This window comes from Lutra lutra, chromosome 14, assembly GCF_902655055.1.
Source record: "Lutra lutra chromosome 14, mLutLut1.2, whole genome shotgun sequence".
Lineage (NCBI taxonomy): Eukaryota > Metazoa > Chordata > Mammalia > Carnivora > Mustelidae > Lutra > Lutra lutra.
In genome coordinates, this window is record NC_062291.1 from 53996371 (window position 1) to 54021672 (window position 25302).

A 25302-nucleotide genomic window follows, 5' to 3' on the forward strand; every position below is an offset into this window, starting at 1 on the left:
AGACTTTTTTTTTTTTTTAAAGAGAGAGAGCACAGAGGGAGAAGCAGACTCCCCGCTGAGCAGGGAGTGTAATGTGGGGCTCAATCCCAGGACCCTGAGATCATGACCCGAGCCGAAGGCAGATGCTTAATGGACTGAGCCACCCAGGCACCCCTCAAAGACTTTTATTATCTTAGTAGTTTGCAACCTGGCTTCACATTAGAATCATCTGGAGAGCATTTTAAAAATATGCATGGAAGACACCTGGGTGGCTCAATTGGTTAAGCATCCGACCCTTGATTTTGCCTCAGATCATAATCTCAGGGTCTTAAGATCAAGTACTCCCCCCCCCCCCCCACCCCAGGCTCCACACTCTGCTGGGAATCATCTTGAGATTTTCTCTCCCTCGCCTGCCCCTCCTCTCCCCCATACACACACACTTTCTCAAATAAATAAGTTTTTAAAGATTTTTAATTTATTTGAGAGAGTAAGAGAGCGTAGGAGCAGAGGGAGAGGGAGTGGCAGATTCCCCTGCTGAAACAGGGAGCCCAACCCTGGGAATCATGACCTTAGCCCCAAGGCAGACACTTAACCAACACTGCCACCCAGGCGCCCCTAAATAAGTACATCTTAAAAAAAATATATGGATGGATGCCTGGCTCTGCCCAAGACATTAAAGCAGTTTCCTCGGTGACATCACTATCCCATTTTGACAACTACAGACCAATACCTAGAATTTAAAACCATAGCAATTAATTATATTTACTTCTATTTGTATGTTAAAAGTGGAAACATTATAGAAAAAATCCCCTTTGATCACACTCATTAGTTCCATATCTTCTCTCCATCCCTATGGCACCATCGTAAATGGGTTTAACTTCTTCCCGTCTCCTTTGTTTAATGCTTTTATATATAACGTATATATAAAATGGTTTTTTTCTAAAATTTAAATATTTCAGTCTACAATTTGCTTTTTTAAATAGTATTCTGAGTTCTGTGATACTCAAGAGAACATATATATATATATACTGTGATACTCAAGAGAATATATGTAATATTCATTGGATTGACTTATTTTTTAATCTCTTCCCCTGGTTATGATACTTAGGTCCTTGTTTTCTCTTTATCAGCTCTCCTTATAATTTGACTTTGATTCCTTTTTATTGTCCTTAGCTCTACTAAAAGCATACTAAAGGTCACTAATAATTTTTTTTCCTTTAAGATTTTATTTTAGAGTGAGAGCTGGCGGGGGCGGGGGGCAGAGGGAGAGGGAGAAGAGACTATTAAGCAGGCTCCTCACTGAGCATGGAGCCCAATGTGGGGCTTTATCTCATGTCCCTGAGATCATGACTTGAGTGAAAATCAAGAGTTAGAAGCTTAATCAACTGAGCCACCCTGGTGCCCTGTAAAGGTCACCAGTAATTTCTTTTTTTTTTTTTTTTAAAGATTTTATTTATTTATTTGACAGAGAGAGATCACAAGCAGGCAGAGAGGCAGGCAGAGAGAGAGGAGGAAGCAGGCTCCCCGCTGAGCAGAGAGCCCAATGCGGGGCTCGATCCCAGGACCCTGAGATCATGACCTGAGCCGAAGGCAGCGGCTTATCCCACTGAGCCACCCAGGTGCCCCTCACCAGTAATTTCTTAACTAGTAAACCTAATGACCTTTTTGCTTGGTCCTCATATCCTTGACATATATTTAATGAAGATGAAACTGATGATTGCCACCCCCTAAGTTCTTGAAAATATATTACACCATACTATTTCTCTATCTTTGGCTTTTCTCCCTCTCATATATTACCTTACCTTTACTCCCTTCAATCATGTAAGTATGCTTTAAGCCTCAGCACTTAACATTTCTCTGAGTGTACCCACTTTCTATTTCACTTTCATCTCTATTTGAATAACTCCCAGATGTGTGTCTTTATTCCTGACCACATTCCCATTTTTCACTGTCTCTTTCCTAGCTGGTTAATAGACATTTCCATTTTGTATACATGGTATTATTAACACCCTAACATATCTAAAACTAAACTGATATTTCCCTGGTTTTTACTTTTCTTCCCAAGTTTTGGATTTTGATTAGACCATCTTTGTAGTCCACCAACCATGAAATAAATAAATAAATAAATTTATTTATTTAGTTAGTTAGTTTTGCTTCTTCCCTCCAAATTCACTCATCAAATATTACAGATTCTTCTTTTCTCTGGTTGTACTTTTTCTCTTCCAGTTTGACTTATAGAGTAGTACCAGAATTGGCCAAGGCATGATTATAATCGTCCCGTTATTCATTATTATGTTTATAATCATCCCATTTCCATTGCCAGTCTGTACATCACCTATAGGATAAAATATAAACTTTCAAGACCTTAATTAAGGGGTTTATATCTATTAATGTAATTCATCCTCAACCTACCTTAATCATACTCTTGCATTCCACTACATTGCCCTCTGGATATATCCTGTGCTTTCTTTTTAAATATTTTACTTATTTAGATCATGTGTGCATGCGGGGAGAGGGAGAGGGAGAGAAGGGAACCTCAAGGAGACTCCCTGCTGAGCACAGAGCACCATCTGGACCTTGATCCCAGAACCCTTAGATCATGTCCTGAGCTGAAATCAAGAATGAGATTGCTTAACTGACTGAGCCACTCAGACACCCTAATATCCTATGCTTTCTTTTCCTTATTTTTGTTTTAGGTGACTTCCTCCCTTTTAACACCTGGCTAATTCTTAACCCATCTTAAGAATTCAGCTCAAATGTCACCTTGAAGCATTACATAGCCCCTTTAGGCAGAATGAGTTGCTCCCTTCCTATGTTTCCATAGAACGTTTACACATTTATCATAGTAAATCACACTGTATTATAATTTTATAAATGCACCTATCCCATGTCTCAGAGTCTTCTGCACAAACTCATTACCACCACCATCATGCGCATTCACCTGGAAGTTCATTGAGAACAGAAACTGCTCCCTATTCCTTTTACCCACAAGAGCCTTGGAGTACATTGGAGACACTGTTGAATCTGTGCCTTTCTTTACATCCCTTATTATATATCCGTGCTTAGGATAATCTTGCAAAAGCACCATTTCAGACACACAGAGCCTGACTGGCACCAACTATCTTTCAAAAACTTTTCCTTTAAGAATGAGAACATAATTTCTGTTGCCCAGGACAAACTGATTTGCTCACTGCCCTCTGAACACAAAATGTTCTTTTTAGCATCTTGCCTTTCAAAGTTAAACCCATTCTTGACCCACTTCAGGTTCTGCCTCATTTATAAAGCTTTTCTGGACATTTTAGGCAGAAATATTTTCCCCCTCTTCTCCAGACTTACGTAGAGATCCTTTACATGCCCTACATACATACATGACTCCTAACTCCTTACATGACGGAAGTTTATAAGTTGATGAGAGATGGTAATATTTTTATGGCACAGTGGAATAGACTGGAAGGAATGTAGATCTCTGGTGAAAGCTCCTTATGACTGCTTAAAAGTACCTTAGCAAAAATGAAACAATTTCTTATACTGGTTCTAATGTCCTATGAAACAAGAAATGGAAAATTTCTCAGAATTCAATATACATATGGCAGCATGGTATAGTGAAAAAGCCAGTGTTTTGGAATTGAGGCCTAGGTTGCATCTGTGCCTCTCTATGAGGCTTTGGGCAGATTACTTAACCTTTTGGGCTTTTGTTTACTTATTTATTTAAGATGGAAATAATTATGCTTGAGAGTTTATGAAGATCAGAGACAAAGTGTATATATGGCATGAATATATGCTTGATTGCTTTCATTGTGGTGTATATCCCTTCGGTTTTACCCTTTGTAATGTGTCATGATTGTGGTTATATCTTTGTGAGGAATCTAGATACTTTTAACTTCCATTCCACTTGGGTGAACAGACATATAAAGGGATTTTTAGTCTTCTTGATGGTATAGTTCCTGTTCCAGAATACATGGGATGTGACACTTTGGATCCTGAGACAAAGCAAGCAGCGTGCAGTTCTTTCCATTGCTAAATGGGCCTTTATTACATTAACCAGAGAATGGATCTCTAAAGCATGTCCTGAATTAAGGAGTGCTTGTTCTCTTTACTTAAAACAGTCCTGCAAATACATTGTTAAGGCACCATATATAATACAACAGCAGCAATTTAGAGCTTGTTTCATTGTTCTCTCTCCTGCCTCCCAGATTTCTTCTACGCTGATGCACCCGTTTTCATCAAAGTGATCTCTTATGACAGGAGCCCATGATCTCCCCCACCTTTCTAATAATCCAAATAGACACATGTATTTGAATCTGTAAAGATAGACTTTACTGCCAGTTGTTTTATTAGATAGCCATACATATCTTGCTTGGTAAATTTATGTGCTACTGAGAGACTATTTTATTGATAAAGTTTCTTCCCCTTTAAAAAACATACTTTAAAAAAATAATCAGTGGATGACTCACAAATGAGCCCTATAAAATGAGGTTGTTTGTCATCCATCCTTTTCTAACTGGTTTATAATATCTATATAGTATTTATGTAATAGGTTTATCTTAAAACCTGCTCCAACCATGTTGGTCTTCTTATTGTCCATGACCATATGCTCGTTTCTGTCTCTAAGCTTGTTTATGCTGTTTTTCTTACTTAGAATACCCTTTTCATTCCCAGTTCAGCTTGAATTTTCATTCTTTTTTCATGAAACATCTCAGCTCTTTCATCCTGTGTTTTTTACTGTCATCATCACATTTCTGTATTACGGTGTCTGACATCTTTTCTTGGCACTTAGGGTATTCCTTGTGGCATCAGATAACAAATATACTTAGTTGATACTCAAGTTGATTTAAGAGGAGATCTTGAATAATCCTAGGTTTAAGGCAAATTATCCATGTATTCCTTAAACAATTTATATAAAGTTTACTTTTAGGAAGGATCTGTCACTGGAAAAAAGTTACAATTTTAAAATCATGTAGGATTAAATCTTTTATAATGAGTGGCATGTTTTATATATATAGATTTAATGATATTACCAATACCATACCAATACCTTAAGGCTATACATTTATGTTAAGGAATAAGTAATACTCTTTGGATTCATCTAGTTCTTTTTTCTTATCTTCATTTTATAGTAATAGTGGTTTTGTTCCTTTAACTTCTGAGCCAGTTGTGATAATTCCCAGATTTCCGTTTACTTTATAAAGTAATGTGCCTCATCTTGGCAGCTGGGAAGGTATGGAAGTAAACAGTGTGTATATCAGCAAGCAGGAGGCATTTAGAGAAGCTAGTGAGGGGCACCTGGGTGGCTCAATCAGTTAAGCGTCTGCCTTTGGCTCAGGTCATGATCTTGGGGTCTTACTCACCAGGGAGTCTGCTTGTCTCTCTCCCTCTGGCCCTTCCCTCACAACACATGCTTGTTTTCTCCTCTCTCTCTCATAAATGGGTAAAACCTTAAAAAAAGAAAAGCTAGTAGAAAGAAAAGACAGTGGAAGAAAATGAATTGAGAGGACTTAAAGGAGTATCTTAAGCAATGGTGGTGGCCTGTTGAAAAATTTGGGGGGATGATTAGGAATCCAGGACTTTTTCAACTGAATAAGAGGGTGCCAGGCAGGATTGCTATATGTGCAAATTTAAGTAACAAAGTGTATCCATAAGATCTAGCTAGGCATAGATGTAAAGTTGACACCACCTTTCTCTTCTTTTTTTTTTTTTTTTAAATATTTTATTTATTTATTTGTCAGAGAGAGAGCGAGCGAGCACAGGCAGACAGAGTGGCAGGCAGAGGCAGAGGGAGAAGCAGGCTCCCTACAGAACAAGGAGCCCGATGTGGGACTCGATCCCAGGACGCTGGGATCATGACCTGAGCCGAAGGCAGCGGCTTAACCCACTGAGCCACCCAGGCGTCCCCCTTTCTCTTCTTTATCAGTGCCATTATTGCTAGTGTTCATTTGGTCAATTGGAGAGGTGCAGAGGGAGAGAGAGAAACTTCAGTAGGCTCCACACTCAGCACAGAGCGCGATCCCCCGCAAACCTCCCTCCCTCCCAGGGGCTTGCTGTCAAAACCCTGAGAACATGACCTGAGCTGAAATTAAGAGTCAGAAGCTTAACTGTTGCCAGGCAGTTCTTAAGCAGTTTCATGATAACTTGTTTAATCCTTTACAGTAAGGAATCTTAACATTAAACCTTTTTTATGCAAAGAACTCTTTTGGCAGACTGGTTAATCCTGTGGGTTCCTGCTCAGAATGTTTTGAAAGAATGAAACAAAATATATAGTATCAGAAATGAAACCAGTTATGTTGAACTGTAGCAAATCGACATTAAAAATCTGATGTAGGGGGCGCCCGGGTGGCTCAGTGGGTTAAAGCCTCTGCCTTCGGCTCAGGTCATGATCCCGGGGCCCTGGGATCGAGCCCCGCGTCGGGCTCTCTGCTCGGCGGGGAGCCTGCTTCCTTCTCTCTCTCGGCCTGTCTCGCTGCCTACCTGTGATCTCTATCTGTCAAATAAATAAATAAAAATCTTTAAAAAAAAAATCTGATGTAGTAATATGAGCTTTAACAGCTTAAAATATAAGCTCTGTTGGTTGGTCTGAGAACTAAATTTAAATTAGCAATGAGCTAAATGTTCTTTTGAGATATGCACATCTAGCTATAAAGTAATATGAAAATTTCTCGTCACTGTTCTAATTTCTAGTTGCTGTACTGCTAGTATTACTCTGGTTTGCTTACATTTATCATTGGAATAAATTAAATTTTATTTAGAGGTTAGCAAAAACCATATGTAATTTCTTTCCCCATCCAAATTTGCCAAACCCTGTAAGTTTTCATGGACCCCAGATTAAGAACCCCTGTTTTATAATACAAAAGATTCTGTCATTACACCTATAGTAAGTGATGAGCAGGAATTTGAACTCCAGCAGTCTGGCTCCAAAGTCCAGGTTCTTTACTCAGTTAGAACATCCTGAAATCACGTAGTCTTTCCCTCAAATTTAGCTAGCTCTTTCCGGGGTGCGGGGGGGGGGGGTTAAGCATTTTACTTACTATTTAAATTAAAAACAAAATAATTTTAAAAGTTTACATTGAGTGTAAAATGGAATTTTATTTCTGTATTATGGTAAATCGAGGAGGTTTACAAAGGAAATAAAGAAGGAAAAAGGAAAGAAGGATGGCTAGAGCAGATTCTCCAACTTGAGGTATTGTGATCACTTATCAGCAGGTGGTCAAAAAAGAAAATGTCAACAGTTCCTCAAAAAAATTAAAAATAGAAATACCAGATATAATCCAGAGTGCCACTTCTGGTTGTATATACCTCAAAGAATTGAAAGCAGTATCTCAAAGAAATGTTTGTATACCCATGTTCATAGCAGCTAAATATGGAAGCAACCCAAGTATCTATTGACCAGTGAACAGATAAGCACAATGGAATATTATTCAGCTTTAAAAAGGAAGGATATTCTGCAGTATGCTACAACTTGGATAAACCTTGAGGACAATATGCTAAGTGAAATAAGCCAGTCACAAGACAAATACTGGATGATTCCATTTATATAAGGTACTTAGAATAGTCAAAACCATAAAGACACTCTAATGGTGGTCGAGGGGAAGAGAGTGAGGAGTTGTTTAACAGGTACAGAGTTTCAGTTTTATAAGATGAAAAGAGCTAGAAGATGGGTGGATGTGATGATTGCACAACACTGTGAATGTATTTTTTCTTTTTAAGATTTTATTTATTTGACAGAGAAAAGAAGAGAGAGCACAAGTAGGGGGAGTGGCAGAGGGAGAGGGAGAAGCAGACTCCCTGCTGAGCAGGGAGCCCGATGAGGGACTTGATCCCAGGACCCTGAGATCATGACCTAAGCCGAAGGCAGATGTTTAACCTACTGAGCCACCCAGACACCTAAACATGGTGAATATATCTAATACCACTAAACTATACACAAAAATGGTTAAGATGGTAAATTTTATATGTATTTTACCACACTAAAAAAGAAAAATAATTAAGCTTTTTTGGGGGGAGGACAAAATTTTAAAATGTAATTTCAAGTCCTACTCCCAAAAGTTTCTGATTCTGTATGATCTTCGGTAGGACCTGAGAATTTGCATTTCTAATAAGTTTTCAAATGACTTTTGTGCATCACATTGAGCAGATTGGAGGATGGAAGGGGGACTGGGGATCACTTAAAGAGAAACTTGGAGTTTGGTCAGAAATTATAACCTCTTCTTGGGTATGGACTTGGAAACGTTTTTAGCTTTGTTCCTTGAAATGGGAAATAGCCAGTTATTCTCACTTATTAGGATATTCAGAATACATCCCATAAATTACAACATTAAAATTATAGTAACTTGAATTAAAGTAGAATTGTTATATTGACCCTAAAATGCTAATATTATGGCATCATCAGTAAAAATCTTTAATTTCAAAATGTTGGGGTTTATCATTGTTGTTTGTATTTATCTAAGAAAAGCTTGAAGACTCAAAGTACTTGCAGTGGGAATTAGGTTTATTTAAGACTTTTCTGTTCAAGTTCTAGTCAATAAGAAACAAAGCTGTTGACAAAAAATACTGTGTGTACTTATAAAAGCTGTTCGGAGTTCATATCATATGATTGTTCTGGGGCTGTCTCTTATATCTAGTTTTTCACACTCTATCAAGATTGGGTTGTACATGGTGGGGAATGTGCCCCAAACTGACTAAACTTAAAAAAAAAAAAAAAAAGAAGAAAGAAACGAAACAACTATAGGTTTATGTAAGTGAACAGTGCAGAAGTATATTTAGCTTTAAGCACAGCTTGATCCATGTCTCAAAACAATCAGTTTCTATCTTTCAGCTTCCTCTGGATTCTTTAGGATCCACATGGTGGTTCTCCTGGCAGTAATAGCCTTACACTTTCGTTTAGCTTCACACTTTTTCCTTCAGGCTCATTAGAAAAAAGAAAGCCTGTTTACCAGCTTTCCCAGCAAAAATTCCACGATTCGCTCTGGTAAAATCAGCTTTATGGGCCGAATCTTCAATCACTGTAATTTGGGGGTGGGATATGCCCTTATACCAATCTAAGGATTACTTTTCCTGGAGCTGGGGATGGGGGAGGACTAACTGCCTAAACCACATACAGGACTGATGTTAGAGGGAAGGGTGGTTTTCCATAAAAAGCATGGGATACTGTTTGTTCCTAGAAGGGAAGAGAAATCGTGGTGTTCATTAAACCACAAGTTTCTTCTCTGTCCTCCATTATGAGATCTTGAGAAACTGTAAACCCATCATTTCCAGTCACCTCTTTCTCTCTAAAAGGAGGGAAGCGGGGAATTAGGGAAGAAATAGCCCAAATAGATGGCACCAAGAAGGGAGTAGGGTATGGGGAAGGAAAGAGGGAAAGCATAATTTTAAGGCCTTCTCAGCTGCTGTCCCTGGTCAGTCTCTCAGAAGTTTTAAAAAAATTAGGGAAGAAAGGATTCATAAACATATATATTTTGTTCCCTCCCCTGTTTTCCAGCCCTGAAGACTAGTAACTCAGTCTTATATAGGCTCTTTGCCTAAAAATATTTATTTGACCATTTTTATATACTTTAATTTGCCATGTGCTTGACCCTTTTATCAATGACTAATGTTCTTTACATATTAGATAGATTAAACTCATTTATCTAGTAAGGTTGTAACCAATTAATAAATTATTTAAAACTTAACATTTTCTGTACTGACATATTTTTTTAAAAAAGCAGTTATTTCTAACTTAAACATCCAGTAAACATCTCCTTCATACATTTTTTATAAGATTTTTATTTATTTTATTATTTATTTTGAGAGAGGTAGAGAGATTGAGAGAAGGCATGAAAGGGGAGGTCAGAGGGAGAAGCAGACTCCCCATAGAGCTGGGAGCCCAATGCGGGACTCAATCCCAGGACTCTGGGACCATGACCTGAGCCGAAGGCAGTTGCTCAACCAACTGAGCCACCCAGGCTCCCTCCTTCATACATTTTGCTTTCACCAACCTCTACTTCTTTTTTTTCCACCTGCCATTTTTCTTTTTTCTTTCTTTTTTTTTTTTTTATTTATTTCATTATTAGAGAGGACCTGTGAGCCAGTGGGAGGAAGGGCAGAGGGGAGGGAGAGGGATAAGCAGAGTTGATGCTGAGGCTCCATAGCCCTACACAGGGCTCTATCTTACAACCCTAAGATCTCGACCTGAGCCCAAACCAGGAGTGGGATGCTTAACTGAATGAGAAACCCAGGTACCCCTCACCTGCCATTTTTCTATACCAGCTGTTCTCAGACTTCACCTTAGGATCACCTTCACAGAAATCAAGGCCCTCCTCCTCCAGAGTTTGTGATTCACTAGCTCTGGGGTTGAATTAGAGAATTGCAGGATACCAACTGATGCTGAAGCTGCTGGTCCAGGAAACATCGTTTCAAGAATCTCTGTAATCACCTGTCCCTGACTTTGCTCATTTCTATCACTCCTCCCTGAAGCCTTCTCTGGTCTATCCAAATTGATCCCTCAACTTCTTAAAATGGATATACCTATGGTAATTTGACTGGATCCTTAAATCTTTTATCTCCTAGATGTGGCCCTAATTAAGTTACAGGATTTTCCAAATAGATACAATGATCCATTTATTTTATTTGTGCAACAACATGGACCCAGTGAATAGTCAGTAAATGTTGCTGGCAACATGTGTACTGTTAGAAAATTCTATTACATATTTATCATATCTAAACTATAATTTTTAGTTGAAGTAATTTGGTGTTGTCAGAAGTTTAGTATTTGATCTCAAATGACTGTCATCAGATTAACGTGTAATGACGAATAAAGACAAAATGGATACGGTAAATTGGTGGATTTGAGAATATTGGTATCAATAAGGTTTCTTTTAATATTTCTTCTGTAAGATAATTTCAATTAATCTGTAATGAGCATTAGCTTCAAAACCCAAATTTGTAAACTGTATACTATCACTGTGAATCAAACAATGAAAGCAAGGTTATTTGTATTAGCACTTTTTTTTTTTTAAAGATTTTATTTATTTGACAGAAATACAGTGAGAGAGGGAACACAAGCCATGGGAGAGGGAGAAGAAGAGGGAGAAGCAGGCTTCCTGCTTAGCAGGGAGACTGATGGGGGGCTCAATCCTAGGACCCTGGGATCATGACCTGAGCAGAAGGGAGACACTTAAGAACTGAGCCACCCAGGTGCCCTGTATTAGCACTTCTTATTGGACTTAACTCCTAGTAAGTTTCCATAAAAATCATATGGAAAATAAATAACCATTCAACTATCTTACCTTCTGTAGTTGTGAAATTAAAAGAAATACCTAAAATGCTTTAAGTGTCAGTTGAGTACCTTCTAAAAAGTAAAACTATAAAAAGTGTTCAGGGGTATACTGATGTTATCTTTGAAATGCATCAAAAAAGAAAATGGATTGAGGAAAGAAAATGTAGTAAAGCACCTACAAAGCAAAATGACAAGAATTACAGAATTTTGGATATTGAGAATATGGGTAGTCACTGAACATGTTTTCAGCTTTTTTTGAAAGTTTGAAATTTTTCATAATAAAATTTTATGAAAAATAACCTTAATACTAACTAGAATTTATGGGGAATATAGCTTTACAAGTATTTGCATTAGATTGAAATATGAAACTGCCATTTACATAGGTCAAAAACAGACAAATACAGGCAATTTCATTTGGTTCAACCTAGTATTAAAGTTATTCTGAGTAGATATATTTTTACAGTTAATTTTTTTCCTGATGACTAAAATTATCTTTATTCAGTTCACCTTAATACTGATGTGTACTGTTAGATGTAATGTTAGATGTACTGTTAGATGTAATGCTAACCTAGATGTACTTAGCTACATATGCTCATTGTTGAAATGAAAAACTTAGAAGAACCTAGAAAGTATCTAGGTATTCTGCTTATATATTGTTTCCAAAACTATATTTCTCATATTCCAGAGGTATACAAATACATTTACAAAATTACCTCATTTGTGGGTCACATATATACTAACACTTCAGTTAACTAAGTCTGTTTGCTCTCTACTTGCCAATTCAAGTTTTGTGGGTATCTTCATAGATTATATAGTTATATACCAGTCATACCATGGATGGTGATGATGGTTGCACAACAATATGAATGCACTTCATGCTACTGAACTACTCTTAAAAATGGTTAAAGTAGTAAATTTTAAGATTTAAAAGATGGAGAGGAGGAGGGGGCACTTGGATAACCATAGGATAGTATGAGAGCCCAGACAGCTTGGCTGAGTGGGTCAGAGTGCTAAAGAAACCTACCTACCTACCTACCTACTGTCTTTACCTAAGTCATATGAAACCTGACTGAATTTGAAAGCTGAGTAAAATCACAATTTTGGATGTTGTTACTATGAATTCAGTTAAGCTTTTTTCCCTATTCTAATTGGAAAATCTAAGTTGGAACACGCAATTAAAATTTATGTTGTTCTGCAAGGACTAGAGACTTCGAGTATCTGTAGTACCTGATTATATAGTCTTTCCCATTGAGCATAGTTAAGCTGGTTGTTCTGACAGAAGCCACTTATCTAATTAAATGAAAAATACACAGTAGGTAGCAGGCTTTAATTAGCAGTTTCCAGTTATACAAACTTTAATAGAGGGAAGAGTGAATGGTCTCACTGAGTTAAATTGGATTTGCCCTAGTGGAGATTAGTGTCATACCTTTTGTCATTTGGGAGAAAAAAATAAAGAATTGGAACCTAATCCCACAAGAACAATTTAGACTTCATGAGGTACTTCTTTTTTTTTTTTTTTTTTTTTTCCCTTTTAGGGTTTCCTGGGTGGCTCAGGACTTGATTTCATCTTAGGTCGTGATCTCAGGTTGTGGGATCAAGTCCCTTATCAGGCTCTGTGCTCAGTAGGGAGTCTGCTGGAGATTCTTTTTCTCTGGGAGGGGGAGGGAGAATGAGTGTGTGTACAGGTGGGAAGGAGGGTGGACAGAGGAAGAGGGAAAGAATCTTAAGCAAACTTCCCACTGAGCACTGAGCCAAATCAAGAGTTAGATGGTTAACCAACTGAACCATCCAGGCGTCCCCATGAAGTACTCTTAAAAGCAAAATGTGAAATGTTTTAAAATTAACCATCTCAATAGAATTTTAATATAAGCAGTTAGGATTTTTTTTTTTTTAAAGATTTTATTTATTTATTTGACAGACAGAGATCACAAGTAGGTAGAGAGGCAGGCAGAGAGAGAGGAAGGGAAGCAGGCTCCCCGCCGAGCAGAGAGCCCTACGTGGGACTCGATCCCAGGACCCTGGGATCATGACCTGAGCCGAAGGCAGCAGCTTAACCCACTGAGCCACCCAGGTGCCCAGCAGTTAGGATTTTTAATATAAGAGTTGAGACTTCTAGATTTCAAATATAATATAATTCCACAGAAAAGGAAAACCACTCATACCTATAATGGAAACATTCAGGCCCAAATGTACCATATCACTGTACTAAAACAGTTGATCCTGATGTCTTCATTCCTTCCCTTTGTGCTCTTTTCAAAAACTTAATAATCTTTCTCTCTTCTCATAATCACATTTTACCAGAAAGAGAAATGTTTTTTCCTCAGTTGAAAATGGAATGAGGCCATAGTGAAATTATTTGTGTAGTTGAAAATGGAATGAGACCATAGTGAAATTATTTGTGTAATACTTTAGTTTTCCACATTGAAGAGGTCACGAGGTTAATGCATTGAAATGGGGAAAATTCTGAATTTCATATATTCCTGTGCTTACCACTCCTCAAAGAATGATAAGGTCTTATAAAACAAAAGCAGCTTGAGGGTTGTCATTTTGGGCTCTGATTCATAAGAGAGTGAAGAATTATTAGATGGAGGAAATTACATAAAAGCAAAATTCAGAAAACAATAGATTCTGCAGAAGAATACCAGAAAAAGCAGAAAAAGAAGAAACTGCTCTATTGGAAATGTATTGATTACTTTGCCTTCTTGGTATTTAAATGTAAAGTAGCGTTTCTATAATATAAAATAGTAGGCTCATCCCATTAAGTTAGAGCTACAGTGGAAAGAAGACTGGGGCCTTAAAAGTAACATCATTATTTCTCTTTTAATTTACAGAAGTTGCTGGGTGTGTTTTGCCACTGATGAAGACGATAGAACAGCTGAATGGGTGAGACCATGCAGGTGCAGAGGATCTACAAAATGGGTTCACCAGGCTTGTCTGCAGCGCTGGGTAGATGAAAAACAAAGAGGAAACAGTACAGCCAGAGTGGCATGTCCTCAGTGCAATGCTGAATACTTAATAGTTTTTCCAAAGTTGGGTAAGCACCTTAAAAACAACAGATATATGTGATGTTATTTTACCTAACTCTATGATCTCAGGTTTATTTTAAAGTGACCCATCTGTTTGCTTCTTTGTAAATTTCTCTTTTTCTGTTTCCTCTCTAATTGTTATTTTGTTAACAGTTTACATTATCTTTAATATATCCTCAAATCCACCCATTTGTGTGTTAAATGTTTTTATTTTGGTTGAGTGGCTAAGAAACTTGGACATCTGATTCAGTGGATAAAATAAAAAAACAAAGCTATAATAAAAAAGCTGACCAAAAGAGCCTTATTCTGTGATGACCATTGATGTAGGAGAAAGAAAACAACAATGTGTTCTTCCGATATTTATCCTTAATTCTTCTATTAAGGAATAAAAGTAGGAAAGTTAAAGACTTAATAGTGTTAATCACATCTTTGGAATCCAATTTATGTGGTTGTCCTTCATGAAAACTGCTTTCTTCTTTCGGCAACTTGGCAGGCAAGGAATAACCAAAGATCTTTTAGAATGGGGCTAACATTAAAAAAAAGTAGAGCACACTGTTTAAAGGAAGCTGTAACTAAGACTGATATTTAGTTACCGTGTTCTGTTACAGCCATGTGATTATGAACTGGTGTCTGTTTGGTGTTTATGCCATACCAGTTGTTAAACATGTTTAATGCCACCCTGACTGTAATCAAGAGATCTTTGAAGGCACTTTAGTTTCTGGGAAGGTCAAAGAATGACTTTGATGGGGAAGAGAGTTCAAGGAGAAATTTGAAATAATTATTAGATGTGTGTTTTCTAGGTCCTATACTGAAATGAGCCCTCTTTAAAAAAAAAAAAAACAACATAAATGCAGATAATGAGGTGCTTTTCTAATGTGAGACAGTTAATAATAAGGGCAAACAAAATTTCCTTGGTTGTCCGTATTTCTCTAGCATAATTCATAAGGAATATGACGGAAGAAATTATAGCTTCTTAGGAAATAGAGAAAGTAATATTTCTCAAATATTTAGAATTTGTGGACCACATGATGGGTCTTCATGTACACCATGGATTTTAGATAAAGACAAAGTAATCCAAAAGTTGACCCTTGAACAACACAGTGGTTAGGGACACTGATAATTCCCCTCCCCCCCCCCCCCCCCCCCCCCCGCCCACACAGTTAAAATTTCACCTACAGCGGGATGCCTGGATGGCTCAGTTAAGCATCTGACTCTTGATTTCCACTCAAGTCATCCTCTCAGGGTTGTGAAATTGAGCCCTTTGTCTGCTCCATGCTAAGCAGGGAGCCTTTTTGAGATTCCCTCCACCCTCTGCCCTTCCCCACTTGTGTGGGCTCACTGTCTCTTAAAAAATAAAAATATTAAAAATTCACCTATAGTTTTTGACCCCCCTAAAACTTATCTACTGATAGCCTTACCACTAATATAAGTGTTGATTCACACATAGTTTATATATTATGATATACTGTATTCTTACAATAAAGTAAGCTAGAAAAAGGAAAATGTTAAAATCCTAAGAGAGGGGCACCTGGGTGGCTCAGTCAGTTAAGTGTCTGCCTTTGGCTCAAGTCATGATCTCAGGGTCCTGGGATTGAGCCCCACATTAGGCTCCCTATTCGGCCCGGATTCTGCTTCTTCCTCTCCCTCTGTCTCCTGCTCTTGCTCATGCTCTCTCTCCCTCTCAAGTATAATAAAATCTTTTTTAAAAATCATAAGAGAAAATACATTTATAGCTCTGTACTGATTTTTTTTTTTAAGATTTTATTTATTCATTTATTTGTCAGAGAGCGAGTGAGCGCACGAGCAGGCAGAGTGGCAGGCAGAGGCTGAGAGAGAAGCAGGCTCCCTGCCAAGCAAGGAGCCATCATGATGCGGCACTCGATCCCAGGACCCTGGGATCATGACCTGAGCCGAAAGCAGCGGCTTAACCGACTGAGCCACCCAGGCATCCCAATAGTACTATACTGATTTTATTTTTTTAAAAATCACCTATAAGTAGAGCCACACAGATCAAACCATGTTTTTGAAGAGTCAACTATCACATTAAAGCAGTATTCTAAAATAATTTAAACATGAGGAAAAGCAATTACTGCTGCATTCTTTCACCACACTGGTACCTAGCTCATTAAAGTCAAACGTTTCCTATTTAACTGCTTCTTTTCCTACCCTTTAATTCTACTGATAATTCAACTTTTCAGCTGTAGGTTTTTGAGAATAGCAGCAAGTACAAGATGATGAGACATTTTATATGTTTAAATGGATGCATACAAAAATTATGCAAGAATTCTCACTGAAAATTACATACATTTTTAGGTGAGGCACTGAGTTGACAAATGAATTGCACTCAACAGTGAGGCTGAATATTTCATTTTGGAAGATGGCAGTGGGTAAATCTGTCCTTTTGGTTTTCAGTTCTAGGAAATAAATTTTTAGGTTTAGTGTGGTAATACGATTTTTAGATATACCTAATACTAAGACATTGGGGTTTTGTTTTTGTTTTTAGCAAGGGAAGAAAATGGGTTGGTGTTGAAAAGGTCAGACTATTTGGTTAAGCCATTTATATCATGATTTGGTCTTTATATTTTATCTTTTTTTTTTTTTTTTAGATTTTATTTATTTTAGAGAATGTGCATGTGCTTGTGAGCAGGGAGGAGGGACAGAGGGAGGAGGGAGAGAATCTTGGGCAGACTCCACACCCATCATGGAGCCCGACACAGGGCTCTGTCTTACAAACCTGAGATCATAACCTGAGCCGAAATGAAGATTCAGAGGCTTAACCGACTGAGCCTCCTAGGCATCCCTTCCAGGCAGTTTTTAACACTGACTCAAGAACACAAAACTTATTGTCAAATGCCAGCTGTTGTCTGTAGATGAAGCCATGTGTGAATTAGCTTTCAGGTACTATACTCTTTCTTGCAACACAAATGGCTAGTGCTCTTGGCCCTGATCCCAGTATACCTTTTCAAATCAAGTTCAAAAATAATTGTTGGTTAAAAGGAAATCCCTTCTCTGTAGCATGTTTTCACTGATGATCAGTTAAAAGTTGCATGTATTTCTTGATTTACATATTATGTAAATGCCAAGAGTTGATTCATACTCTGAACACTAGTGGTTTCTTTCAGCCATAAAACAAAAATATTTAAGTACATCTGTGATAGTAATTGTTCTTCCTTGCTGTGTACCAGACATATGATGTACTGCGATGTCATTTGATGATAGAATTTTGCCAGCAGATTGTTCTCTTTTAGCATATTCATGATTAATTTTGCACTGGCCATTTATACCTGTTTTTTTTGTTTTGTTTTGTTTTTTTAAAGATTTTATTTATTTATTTGATAGATAGAAATCACAAGTAGGCAGAGAGGCAGGCAGAGAGAGAGGAGGAAGCAGGCTCCCCGCGGAGCAGAGAGCCCCATATGGGGCTCAATCCCAGAACCCTGGGATCATGACCTAAGCCGAAGGCAGAGGCTTTAACCCACTGAGCCACCCAGGCGCCCCTATACCTGTTTTTTAAAAATAAGTTGAAGCTCCTTTGACTCAGTTTTTAATCTTTGTTTTCAGACAGAATTCATAATGCAGGCTTTGATTGCAGGCTGGAGTGGTTGAAAATTATGTGAACGCTTCAGTGGCTTCTTGTCCCTGTTTTATAACATTTCAGCCCTTGTTTAATAATGTGCTACAGTACAGTAGGAACAAGGAGGTGCAAACGAATCCTAATTTACTGGTCACAGCACATTTCTAGATCACACTATTTTCACTCTGATACACCATTTATCATTTATGACATTCTGAGTCAAAAGTGTTCCTAGAACTTTCAGTCTTCAATGAACATTTGAGGCATTGATTATCTTTCTTAAATTTAGGATTTAACACATGATGGTATTAACAAAATATGTGTTTAACCAATGTAAACAACTCACATGATGTGAAGGTTTATTGGCTGAACCAGAGTCCCCTGTTAACTATTCTTGTAGAGTATGTGTGACCCTGGAAACATAACAATTAACTTAAAAGGATTTTCTGGAAATTCATTATTTTACTTTTCAAATTTGGGAAATGTTTGTGATCAAAATTTTTATTACGTTTTCATCAAATTGTTTGTAGAGCATTTACTAGATTGCCAGGGACTACCTTTGGTCCCCAGACAACACATGAGAGACACTGGCTAGACAAAGGAATACAAGATAAGAGAATATCCAGAGAGGAAGAGGTGACGGTTAACATTCAGTGGGATGATCTCTGTATAGCAAGTATTTTAAGTTTTACATGGATTTAAACTCAGTCTGGTTTAGTAGCTGCCGAATCTGCGTATTTTCTAGTACTTAATGGGGTCAGAATGGAGGGGTTATGTGTGTTAATTATTGATAGGGAATATATTGTGCTCAGTTACGAAAAACTTAGTGGACTCTTCAGATTTTCATTCTTCTCACTTTGTCACCCATCTTAGGGTTTGTTTTCTTCTCTCTGCTAGTGAGTTAGGCCAGTTGCATGTATGCAACTAATTAAAAAACTCAGTGTCTTCTGAGGACCAGCAGCATTGGAATCATCTGAGAACTGTTAGGAATGAAAAACTTTAACCCCTCCTCCCATCCTCTGTTTGAATCAAAATCTGTATTTTTGTGAGATCATCAGATAAGTTATATACATGTTAAATTTAAGAAGCATTGCTTTAAAACATGAAGAGAATACCATCTGGAAAACATTTGTCTTTTATTAAAAATAAAGCATTTTCATGAAGTTTAAGGTCAGGTAGTAGTCTTGGTTAACCAAATGGAAGAATTCAAAGGAGAATATCTCAAGGACAGAGTTCTTGATTCCCAAGAGTAGCAGGGAATGATTCCCATTAGCTTCTTTTTCTTTAATTTCTTTCAGCGATATTTTGTAGTTTTCAATGTGTAGGTCTTTTGCTTTGTTAAATTTATTCCTAAGTATTTCCATTTTTTTCTACTTTTTGTAAATGGATTTTTTTTCATAATTTTTAGATTGCTTATTGTGAGTATATAGTACACAATTGAATTTTTGTATTTTAATCTCATGTCCTGAAACTATGCTGAACTCTTTTAATGGTTCTGATAGTTTGTTTTTTTTTTTTAAAGATTTTATTTATTTATTTGACAGAGAGAAATCACAAGTAGGCAGAGAGGCAGGCAGAGAGAGAGGAGGAAGCAGGCTCCCTGCCGAGCAGAAAGCCCGATGCGATGCGGGGCTTGAACCCAGGACCTGGGATCATGACCTGAGCCAAAGGCAGCGGCTTAACCCACTGAGCCACCCAGGCGCCCCCTTATTTTTTAATCTTAAGAGAAAAACTGTCATTTGCTATTATGTTATCTCTGAGTTTTTTATATGGCTTTTATCAGGTTGAGAATGTTTCCATCTGTTACTCTTTTGTTGAGTATTTTTACATACAAGAATAAATACTTTTTCTGAATCTATTGAGATGATCATGTGGTTTTTGTTCTTTATTATTATGGTGTGTTACACTGATTTTCATATGTTAAACCAACTTTACATTCGCGGGACACATTCCATTTAATCATGGTATTTAATACATTTTAGATGTTGCTGGATTTGGTTTGCTAGTATTTTGTTGAGGATTTTTCTGTCGGTAGTCATAATGGATATTGGCCAGTGGTTTTCTTGTGATTTCTTTCACTGGTTTTGGTATTGGGGTAATAACTGGTCTCATAGATTGAGTTGGGAAGTGATCTGTCTTCTTATTTTTTATTTTTTTGGAAAGAGTTTGTAAATGATTGGTTGTTAATTCTTTAAATGTTTGGTGGCATTGAAGCTGTATAGTCCTGGTATTATAGGAAATTTTTGGAGTAATTGTTCAATCTTTTTACTTGTTATAAAGGTCTGTTCAGATTTTCTGTTACTTCTTGAGACAGTTTCAGTAGTTTGTGTCTTTCTACAAATTTGCTCATTTCATCTAGATTATCTAATTTGCTGGCCTATGATTGTAGTATTCCCTTATAATCCTTTTTATTCCCATATGGTTAGTATTAATTTGCCCGCCTTCATTCATAATTTTAGTAATTTGAATCTTTTTTTTTTTCTTTTTTCTTGGTCAGTCTAGCTAAAGGTTTGTCAGTTTTGATCTTTTTAAAGACCCAAATTTTGGCTTCAATGATTTTTTTTCTCCATTTTTCCATTTTATATTTCATTTATTTCCACACTAGTCTTTATTATTTCCTTCTTTCTGCTTGGTTTGGATTTAGTTTGCTTTTCTTTTCTAGTTTCCTAAGGTAGAAGGTTAGGTTATTGGTTTGAGTTTTTGTTTTTTTTAGTAGACTTTTAAAAAATATATTTTATTAATTTATGACAGAGGGAACACAGCATGGGAGGGCTGGAGACAGAGAAGCAGGCTCAGGGAGCCTGATATGGGGCTCAATCCCAGATAACTGGGATCATGACCTAAGCTGAAGACAGATGCTTAACAACTGAGCCACCCAGGTGCCCAACTTTAGTTTTTAGAGCAGTTTTAGGTTCACAGCAAAATTGAGAGGAAGGTACAGAAATAGCCTGTATAGTCCCTGCTTAATCATATGCATAGCCTTCTCCATCCTTCACTAAGGTAATAGATTTGTCATAATTGATGAACTTACGTTGACACTTCATTATCATCCAAAGTACATAGTTTACGTTAGGATTCAGTCATTGGTTGTATATTCTATGGATATAGACAAATGTATAATGACATAATCTACGATTATAGTATAACACATAGTATTTTTATTCCACTGAAAATCCTCTGCGCTCCACATATTCATCCCTATGAATGACCTGTCCACCTAAGCCTTCCTAACCCCTGTCAACCATTGATCTTTGTACTACCTAACCCCTGTCAACCACTTTGTACTATCTTTGTACTACCTCCATATTTTTGCCTTTTTCAGAATGCCATATAATTGTAATTATACAAAATGCAGTTCTTTCAGATTGGGGCTTTTTTCACTTATTAATATATGTATGTATATAAAATATTTATAGAATTTCTCCATGTCTTTCATGCCTTGATAGTTCATTTCTTTTTAATACTGAGTAATCTTCCACTGTCTGGATCTATACAGTTTATTTATCCATTCACCTACTAAAGGACATCTTGTTTCCAAGTTTTTGTGTAGACAAGGGTTTTCATTTTTTTTAGGTAAATACAAAGGAGCATAATTGCTAGATCATGTGTTAAGAGTATGTTTAGTTTTATAAGAAACTGCCAAGCTGTCTTTCAAAGTGGCTGAAATTTTGCCTTCCCACAGCAATGAATTCCTCTTCTGCATCCTTGTCAGCATTTGGTGTTGTCAGCGTTTTGGATTTTAGCTATTCTAATAGAGGTTTCGTGATATCTTATTGTTTCAATTGGCAGTTCCCTAATGGCAAATGTAGAGCATCTTTTCATGTGTTTATTTGTAATTTGATATCTTTGGTGAAGTGTCTGTTAGATCTTTTGATAATTTTAAAAATCAGATTATTTTCTTACTGTTGAGTTTTAAGTGTTTTGTTTATTGTGGATGAAATTCCTTTATCAGATTATGTCTTTTGCAAATGTTTGTTCTCAGTCTGTAAGTTGTCTTTTCATTCTCTTGTTCATCTTTTTTAATGAAGTCACTTCATTCTTCTAAGCGCTGCTGAGACTTCTTCTTTGACCTGTTAATTATTTAGAAGTGTGTTGTTTAATTTCCACATACTTGTAGATTTGCCAGATGTCCTTCTGTTACTGATTTCTGATTTTTTCCATTGTGATCCAAGACCATACTTGGATTTCTACCCTTTTAAATGTATTAAGGCTTGTTTTGTGGCCTAACATGCTTTAGTCTGACAAATGTTCCATGTACACTTGAGAAAAATGAGTATTCTGTAAATATCTAGTTGATTTATAGTATTTTCAAATCTTCTCTATTTCCTTGTTGATCTTTTACCTATCCTTTATTGAAAGTACGATATTGAAGTCTCCAAATATTGTTGAATTGTCTGTTTCTCCAATTCTGCCCATTTTTGCTTCATTTATGGGCTTTATTGTTAGCTGCATATGTGTTCTTAATTGCTAATTAAGCAATTCTTAATTGTTCTTAATTGCTGATGGGTTGTCCTTTTTGCCATTATAAAATGCCTTTTTTTTTTAAGATTTTATTTATTTATTTGAGAGAGAGAGAGCATGAGTGAGGAGCAGAGGGAGAGGGAGAAGCAGACTCTGCTGAGGCAGGGAACCTGACGTGGGGCTCAGTCCCAGCACTCCAAGATGTGACCTGAGCCAAAGGCAGACAGTTAACTGACTGAACCACCCAGGTGCCCTGAACTGTCCTTTATTTCTCAGAATTTTTGTCTTAAAGTTCATTTTAACTGATATTAATGTAGCCACTTGTGCTCTTTTATGTCTTCATAGACTATTGGTGTATTCTTAGATTACTTTTTTTTTCTTTTTTTTTTTTTAAGTAGGCTCAAACTCAACAGCCTTAAGATTAAAAGTCACATGTTCTATCAGCGGAGCTATTCAGGTGCCCCCTTAGATTACTTTCAAGTTAAATTTTTTTATTACAATTTTGATTTTATTTCTTGTTATTCTCAACTATATATTAATTCAAACTTCTGTGTAAAGTTGAAGATAACCATCACCCTCAAAAACTGGTTATCAGGGGTCAGTAGAACATGTGACTCTTGATATTGGGGTGGTAAGTTAGAACCCCACCCTGGGTATAGAGGTTACTTAAAAATAAAAAATCTTAAAAAAAAAAAAGTGGTTATCAGATGTTGAGTGTAAAACTTAGAAGAGAAAAATACTCACTAGGTTAATGAGAGGAGTGACTCCTGGGAGAAATCTTTCCTAGAGACTCTAGCAAATAAAATTTATTTTGTAATTTTATCCTTTTTTTTGTAATGTTATCTTTAAAAAAATAATACTAACAGTGATATCAATAGCTATTATTTATTAACAGGCTCCTGCTATTTGCCAGATACTATGTGAGTCACTTTGCCTGTGCTATTTTATTTAAACCTCTCAAAAGCTCTGCACAGTTAGATACTGTCCTTATTTTACAGATAAGAAAACAGATTCAGTAAATTTTTTTAATGGAATCCCGTGGGCTTCTAGCAAGTAAGTGAAGGAGCCAGGATTTTAAACTGCTGAATTTCTTGTTACTGTTACTCAGTGAGTCAGCTACTTGGCCACATATAGATAAGAAGTAGTTTCCAGGTACTATAAGAACTAATAGGGATGGTGTGAATTTGAATTTTTTTGAGATACTATTAGTAAATTATGTGTATGATGTGTAAATAAAAATTTTCAGTGATTTGATGCTATTAGAATTGAAGGAGAAACATAGCCAAGAAGCAAAATGATGGCTAGGGGCTTGCACCAACAAATGGTCTATTCTCTATTTTGTTTGTGTCCATATTTGCCCTGCTGGACATGGCTAGGAATAGCAAATGTTCAAAAGAGAAGATGCCACAACTACATTATCTCTTAGTATTTTTTTTGTCTCTTTTAAGTGTTTGAGTTTACTTTATATATTTTTCCTTCTAGATAATACATTCACATGGACCAATTTCAAAAGATATTGAATATATCAGGGTGTTCAATGAAAGTCTTTTTTACCATGTCCACTAGCTATAATGCCAAGTAAGTTTCTTACTTGGAGGCAACCATTATTAGAAGTTTCATTGTTTTACTCCAGGATGTTTCTCTTTTTCTCCGTGCCCCCCCCCCCCAGTTCTTTTTTCCCTCTTCTCTCTCCCACACCCTGAAAAGCTATAAATATTAGGGTAGAGTTAAAGGAATAAACAAGGGACAGGAAAATTCCCAGCAATCAGCAACTGTATGAAATCATTTCCATTCCTAGGCCTGAAAATGCACGGGAAGGGATCTATTAACAGAACTTAACAAAAGCTTTAGCAGGAGAGAGGCTGTTTAACAGGGTCTGTGGTTTTAGAGAAAGAAATCCCAACTACCTATAGTTAAGGAACCCAGGGGTATGGAGGGGACACTTTTACCACCCTCTGATTATCTAGCCATCCCACTCATTATTTGAACATATCAGAAGCTAGAGGGCGAGGTTGCCTGGAAGACGCATGTTAGGCAAATTGTACACAAAGCAAGGTAGAGAAAGACGAGCAGTAAACCTGGAGAAGCAAGCAACTAGATTATATGTCAAAATACTATAGACAAGTATACCATTTCTTTTTCTTTTTTAATTAAAGATTTTATTTATTCATGTGACAGACAGAGATCACAAGTAGGCAGAGAGGCAGGCAGAGGGAGGAGGAAGTAGGCTCCCTTCGGGGCTCGATCCCAGGACTCCAGGATCATGACCTGAGCCAAAGGCAGAGGCTTTAACCCACTGAGCCACCCAGGTGTCCCTGTATTGTTATTTCTGTAACCAGTCTTGTTAATGGACATAAAGGCTGTTTCTAATCTTTCGCTACTACAAACAGTGCTGTCAAAAACAATTGTGTAAAATAATTTTATGCACATGCACAAATATATCTAAGATAAATGACTGGAGTAGAATTGCTGGGTCAAAGAATGTTTGCATTTATAACATTAATAGATATCATCAGATTGGCTATTGTAGAGATTATACCTGTTTAATCTTCCCAATAGTGTATTGGCATGACTGCTTTTCCATTGCCTTTGCCAGCATGCTGCTATCAATATACAGAACTAATTATATCTACTGCCTTAACATGGATCAAAGTTCAGGAGAATGAATGTTCATTCAGGTATTTTTTTCTCTGTTATTATAAAATATTTGTTGAAAAAGAATATATCGTAACTACATATGAGGAATAAAGACTAATAAACCTTCACTTGCTGACCTACCCTTTAGGTTAGAAGTGAGTTCAACACTTTATCATTAAGTAATGACTATTTATCCACAATAATACTTTTTTTGTCTTAAACTTGTATATAATATAGACACAATAATATAGAATGGACATAATAATATAGCTACACCACCTTTTTAAAGTTTTTTTTTAAGATTTTATTTATTTATTAGCACAAGCAGAGGGAGCAGGAGAGGGAGAAGCAGGCTTCCTGCTGAGCAGGGAGCCTAA

General features: G+C 36.8%; 1 protein-coding gene across 2 annotated transcripts in view; it reads left to right on the forward strand.

Annotated features, from left to right (window-relative positions):
• MARCHF5 (membrane associated ring-CH-type finger 5) overlaps positions 1–25302 on the forward strand; it is a 57162-nt gene that overhangs the window by 2123 nt on the left and 29737 nt on the right. For both annotated transcript variants that reach the window (XR_007122592.1, XM_047701468.1), the window contains exon 2: positions 14059–14261. Coding sequence is in view for 1 of the 2 variants with exons in the window: in XM_047701468.1 (XP_047557424.1) it covers positions 14059–14261 (203 nt within the window). In the remaining variant the exon portion in view is untranslated. The remainder of the gene's footprint in view (positions 1–14058; positions 14262–25302) is intronic.